General features: G+C 51.2%; 1 protein-coding gene across 1 annotated transcript; it reads right to left on the bottom strand.

The window, feature by feature from the left end:
* Nucleotides 1–3,632: 3,632 nt before the first annotated feature.
* LOC136465333 (uncharacterized) lies at nucleotides 3,633–3,986 on the bottom strand. Its single transcript, XM_066464106.1, has one exon. It carries the CDS (start codon nucleotides 3,984–3,986, stop codon nucleotides 3,633–3,635), a length of 354 nt encoding a protein of 117 aa, XP_066320203.1.
* Between the last annotated feature and the right edge of the window lie 2,254 nt (nucleotides 3,987–6,240).

Below are 6,240 nucleotides of genomic sequence, written 5' to 3'. Positions count from 1 at the left end.
TGGTAGCTCTGGGACCTCCTCCTGCACGAGAATCTCATCCTCGCACTCCTCGACGATCTCCTCGAAGTCGTGCTCGCCGGTGGTCATGATTTATGCCGACTCGTTCTCTATATGCATGCAATGATGATGATGCAATGATTTAGTATTTTGGCAACAATAATTCTTAAAATAAAAACACATATGCTATACTAACAAGCTAGCTCTAATGACTAAGATACTAAGCTAACCATCATCTCTATCAAATCAGATGTCAAGCTCATCCTAACAAGTGCTAAATTTCATAGATCAATATTATTCTCTTATTCTTATTAAGGTTTAATATACCAATGCAAAGGACATTTAGTTACCCTAATAAACAGTCTACCTTAGGGCTACAAAAATTACAGTAAGCACATAATAATACCATGAAGCTACTATAAAATTTTTAGGATTATTTCTAGCACCATTCTACCACTAAAATTCCTATAATTATTAATCTAAATAATACTAAGCATCTCAAATATTTTAATTGTCCTTAGCAACAACATAGATATGTATGAACTAACTATGCTAACAGGTAAACAACAATTTTAGGAACCTAACAAAATTAGTTTCACATTTTTTGGACACCTATACGAATTTATATTAATTATACAAATATAGCTCAGAAATTGAAATGGAAAACAATTACTGATTCCTAAGAAAAAGAAAAAAGCGGATTCAATAGCGTGGCTCATGCGCCAAACAGCCCACGGCGGGGGAGCCCGCGTGCGTTGGCGCTTTTGCAAGATGACCCTCGGACTTCTCGTGAACTACGCCTAAATCCTAATATTATTCCTCCCTCTCTCTGAAGAATTTGTTTAACCCCCTAGGTTTTTCCTAATTTCCCTAGACACACCCCTAGGCAACCCTGTGCATGGCAGCGCGGCGAGCGGTGGCACTGGGTGGCTACGCCGGCCACCAGAGGCTGGCGTAGGCCCTCCTGCCGGGCCGACCTTCACCTACAACCCTAGCGCCTACACTAAGCGGTGGTACGGGGCAGCGGGACTCACTGGAGCAGGCGGCAACGGCGTGCGGTCGTCTGTGACGGCGACACAACCGTTCTAGCCAGATAAGACTAATAACCAATCAACGAGCTAATGCACGAGCACCAGGAGGTTACTGCGGACTCGACCGGTGCGGTGATTGAAGCGGAGGGGAACTGGTGACGGCTGGCCCCGTGGGATCGAGCCGTGCAGCAGCACACCGTGGCGGACACGGCCGTGTCAGCGCATCGGGGTAGTGGTAGCGGTTCGACTGATGAGCGTAGGGTGAAGAGGGAGTCAAAGTGGAGCTAATGGTGCAGCTGGACCGGCCTCGGGTGGTTAGATGGAGGAGCTATCACCGGCTTTGGCCAAACACGGTCTTATCCTCCCGGCGACGATGGAAACACCAAATTGGAGCTTGGCTAGGCTTGATTCAAGGCGGGGTGGGGTCAAGCGTCTAGGCGGCTTAATGGCAGAGCCAGAGACGTGATGAATCGGGTAATGGTGACTTCTCCTTGCTGGTTTTAATGGCGCGGTTCAGTCCGCCATCGCAGCAGAGAAGAGAGAGGGGGAGGGGGTAGGTCAGAGCTTGGCTCGTCCTCGCATTGGTGGGGCACGACTGGCCACTAGTGAGTCGGCATAGGTGCAGGCGCTACAGGACATCACGGCCAGAGGGAACATGAGCACGCCCACGACTGGGCACGACATGTCCGGCCGTAGTGCCATAAATGGTGAGGCGACCGCGTCGGCAGTAGGGATAAGGCCACGTGCAGGGTGAGGCGAGCAGTAGCTACAGCGGTTGCGCCAAAGCATGAGGCAGGGAGGGCAGCAACACAGCAGCAGTGTGGCAGCGGGTGGGGCAGCTGATCAGCAGAGCAGCGGCGGCGGCCATCGGGGCGCAGTGGCCAGCGGCAGGCCGGGTAGGTGGCCAGCCGTAGCCAGACCGCAGCCAAGCCTCGACCAAGCCAGGTCAGCCTTGGCCAGCCAGCATGAGCGATCATGGCACGGAGACGCAGAGCGGCCGCGCGCATAGGCCTGGTAGCCCGAGACTGTGTTCGTGCATGGATTTTAAAGCGTCCCTCAACACTAATCCAACTCGGTTGAGGCTAAACCACTTTGACCATGCTGAAGGAGGTACATCAGGCTACCGTAAGGAGCAAAAATATAGCACCGACCTTTAGCTAAATTTTCTAGAATTAATTCACCAACCTAGCATTGTCATATTGTTATTGGACTTGAGAATTTTTCTAGGTCTTGAGCTGGATTTGATTTAAATTTCCATTTCTAAGCTATTAGAAATACTAGCTAGCAATATTATTTTTTAAAGGCAAATGTTGCATTGTCACCTATAAAGTTTCTACTTCAAACTTTATTTAGGTGTCACATACATGTTCTATAATATTTTTGCTCAATAAAAATTGGTTTTCAACCCTACTTGACATAACCTGAGCTATTAAATCAATTTTCATTTAACATTTTTATTATTCATTTTAGGTTACAAGAAATTTATCTACACACTCTATCATATGCATTATCACATAAACATGATGCTCATGACATGATTTAGTAGTTTGTTTAGGACGTAACACCGAGGTTGTAACAAGTCCCTTTTCACCCAGACGGGATATGAAACTACTTAAAGCCGTCATGCACCCCGTTAACTTCTGGACGTCCTTGACGTAGGTTGACGGCTTCATGTTGGTCACCGCTGATATCTTCTCGGGGTTGGCTTTGATGCCGCGGCAGCTAACAATGTTGCCTAGCAAGATACCAGATGGAACGTCGAAAATGCACTTTGGTGGGATTCAGCTTCCATCGGTATACTTCTAGGGCTTTGAAAACTTTGGTGAGGTCGGTGATGATGGTGTCGGCAGTCTTAGACTTAATGACCATGTTATCAATGTAAGCCTCAACGTTCTTCCTGATCTGGTCCTTGAGGCAGCACTGGATGGCTCTTTGATAAGTCGCACCCGCGTTCTTGAGCCCAAAGGACATGGTCGTGTAGCAGTAGGCTCCGAAGGGCGTGATGAAGGACATCTTGATCTGGTCTTCTTCCTTTAGCGTGATCTGGTAATAACCAGAGTAGCAATCTAAAAAGCACAAGAGCTCGCAGCCAACCGTGGAATCTATGACCTCGTCAATGCGAGGTAGGCCGAAGGGGTCTTTACGACAGTGTTTGTTGAGATCGGTGTAATCAATGTAAATTCTCCATTCTTTATTCTTTTTTCTTATAGGAACCAGGTTGGCTAACCACTCCAGATGATACACCTCTTTTATAAAACCGGTAGCCAGGAGCCGGGTTATCTCTACCCTAATGGCCTCCTTTTTATCCTGCGCGAATCGTCGAAGCTTTTGCTTGATCGGCTTGGCGGTCATCGAGACATTCAAGGCGTGCTCAATCAGCTCCTGAGACACGCTGGGCATGTCCATAGGTTTCCACATGAACATGTCGACATGCTCCCTTAGGAAGCTGACGAGCGTGTCTTCCTATTTGGGGTCGAGGTCGGCCTCGATCCGAGCAGTCTTAGACTGGTCGCCGGGGATGAGGACCACTTCCTTCACCTCCTTGGACTTGGTTGATGTTCGGGCAGCCTCCATAGTTGGGATCTCCAGGTCTTTCTAGGAAATCTATTGTGAAGTCGCGAGGTAGTCCTGCATGCAGATGGAGATGTCGGTAGCCTCGACGAGCGCAAAGCTTTCCTTCTCGTAGGAGTAGGCGATGTCAAGGTTGACGTGCAGGGAGAGGACACCCTTCTCCGTCGGCATCTTCAGCACCAGGTACGTGTAATGCAGCATGGCCATAAACTTCGCGAGAGCTGGTCGGCCAACGATGGCATGGTACGCCGTGTTGAAATTGGCAACCAGGAAGTTGATGTAGTCGACGCAGAAGTGCTTAGCGGTGCCGAACTGTACCGGCAATGTAATCTGTCCTAGAGGTAGGGATGCTTTTCTAGGAACAATCCCCCAGAATGTAGAGTCCATGGGGGTGAGATCTTCCTTCTTGAGCCCTAGCTCCTTTAGGGACCCGACGAACAGGATGTTGAGGGCACTCCCTCCGTCGATGAGGACCTTCTAGAAGCGCACGTCCTTGATGATGGGATCTAGGACAAGTGGTAAATGCCCTAGATATGGGATGTTTGACCACTGGTTAGCCCAGGAGAAGATGATCAGGTGCTCTGACCAGTCGAGGTACTTGGGATCAGTAATAGGGCCGTCGTATGTAGCGATCGACAAGACGCGTTGAGCTATAAGCTTCTGCTCGTGCTTGTCCTCAGAGATGGCTCTCCCACCGAAGATAGTGGCAATGGTCTTGGTGGTGTCCTGGTAGGAAGGACCCTTGCTCTTGTCTCGATCTCTGCCTTGGCCGTCTTTGGTCTCGTCGTCATTGCGCCATTTCCTTTTCACTGGTTCGCCACGGAATGCTTTGTTCAAGCCTCTACACTCCTCCATGGTGTGCTTAGCGTCCTTATGGATATGACACAGACCATCCATGAGCTTGGCATAGTCGGCGTCGTAGGTGCGCTTAGCGCTGGTGTTGACGGCATTGACGGAGTTGTTAGGCCGCCTGCAGCGGCCTTGTCTGCTTCTCAAGCTCTCCGGGCAGTCATCGTGCCGGTGCTCGGGGTCGTCTTGGCGGCGTGCATGATCATCATGGCGACAGTCACGATCGTCGTGGCGGCGGTCACGATCATCGCAGCGCCTCTTCTCGCGGTGATCGTCGTCGCGGTGTGAGTGGCGATTAGGACGGGCAGCCCGTTCGGCGTCCTCAGCATCGACGTAGCCATTTGCAATTTGTATCAGTTCGCCGATGGTTGTGGGCCTCTTGCAGTACAGCTTTCCACAGAGCTGCTCGTGCTGTAGCCCTTTAGTGAATGCAGCGATGGCCTCATCATCACTGATGTTGGGCACGGAGTTCCTCATCTCCGAGAAGCGCCTGATGAAATTATGCAGGGACTCCCCAGATTTTTGCTGAAGCTTCTCCAGATCATACTTGGTGCCAGGCTGCTATCACGTAGCCATGTAGTTCTCGGTGAAGACCCGTTTGAGGTCATCCCAAGATCGGATAGAGTTCTCTCGCAGGCTGAGAAGTCAGTTGTTCGTAGACTGGTTGAGCATGACATGCAAGTTGTTTGCCATGACATCTTCACTTCTGCCCGTAGCTCTCACAGCGAACTCGTAGAGAGTTAGCCACTAGGCAGGGTTTGCCTTGCCGTCGTAGGTGTTCACCCCGACGATCTTCAAGCCCGCAGGCCATTGGATGGCTCGGAGCCTCGCTGTGAAGGGTTACTAGGTTGGAGACTGGAGCCAGTGACAGGGGTGATGAGTGGTGCTCGGGGTGCAGCAAGTGCTTCATGCTCTTCATCAAACTGCCACCGGCATTCCATCTCTACCTCATACCGCGTAGACCTGCTATTCTCGATGCGACCTAGTGCGTCGAGATTGGCGTTGATGTGCTCACGGGTGTCGCGTGGGGGTTGATTGACCTCCTAATTGGCATCGCGGTTGCCGCCCTGGCCTCCCAGAGGATGCGAAGGGTGCTTGTCTTGGCATGAATGTCCTTCGTAGTTGTCCCTGGATCCTCTATAGAGATAGGGGCCACCGCCCTTGTGTTCGGGGTGCATGGCGCCTTGATGTCGATTTCCTCCATCGCGGCGGGAGCGACGGCTGCGAGCCAACGCGGTCGAATAAGATGGGTCGTGGTTCCAGAACTTGTTAACGTGAACTTGAGCTGCTATGATATGCGCTCGGACCGTCTCGACCTCTAGAGTTTGAGGAAGTTTCTCGAGCTCATTGAAAGCAACGGTGAGATTGGTGCTTGGGGTCTGGTGGACCGGCTAGTCACCCACCATGACGTGGAAAATCATGTCCCCAAACCTCGGAGGGAAAGTAGTACAGCTTGAAGTAGTCTTGGTTGAGCCCTCGGAGTAATCACCGAGGCTCTCTTCCAGGACGTCGTGGAGGGAGTCGTCCGTAAGCTGGCGAATAGCCACCATATTGACCACGGGCGCGGGTTGATCAGACTTAGTCAGATCAATCATGTAGAGGTCGGTGACGCAATCGCACTCGACGTGGTTAGCGAAGAGGTGGTGGATGGTGTTCTGGTAAGCGGATCCTGCACCCTCCATCCCGAAGGGATAGGGCTTCAACGGGTTCTACATTAGGGCCTCGTAATCGGCGAAGCGTAGGCTGGTAGCAGGAAGTGGTCGGTGCCGCGCCGTGCGCCCCTCTAGAGTGG

The sequence above is a fragment of the Miscanthus floridulus genome, chromosome 7 (assembly GCF_019320115.1).
Source record: "Miscanthus floridulus cultivar M001 chromosome 7, ASM1932011v1, whole genome shotgun sequence".
Taxonomy (NCBI): Eukaryota; Viridiplantae; Streptophyta; class Magnoliopsida; order Poales; family Poaceae; genus Miscanthus; species Miscanthus floridulus.
The sequence above is the reverse complement of the archived record's forward strand: the minus strand, read 5'-3'. Positions and strand labels throughout refer to the sequence as shown.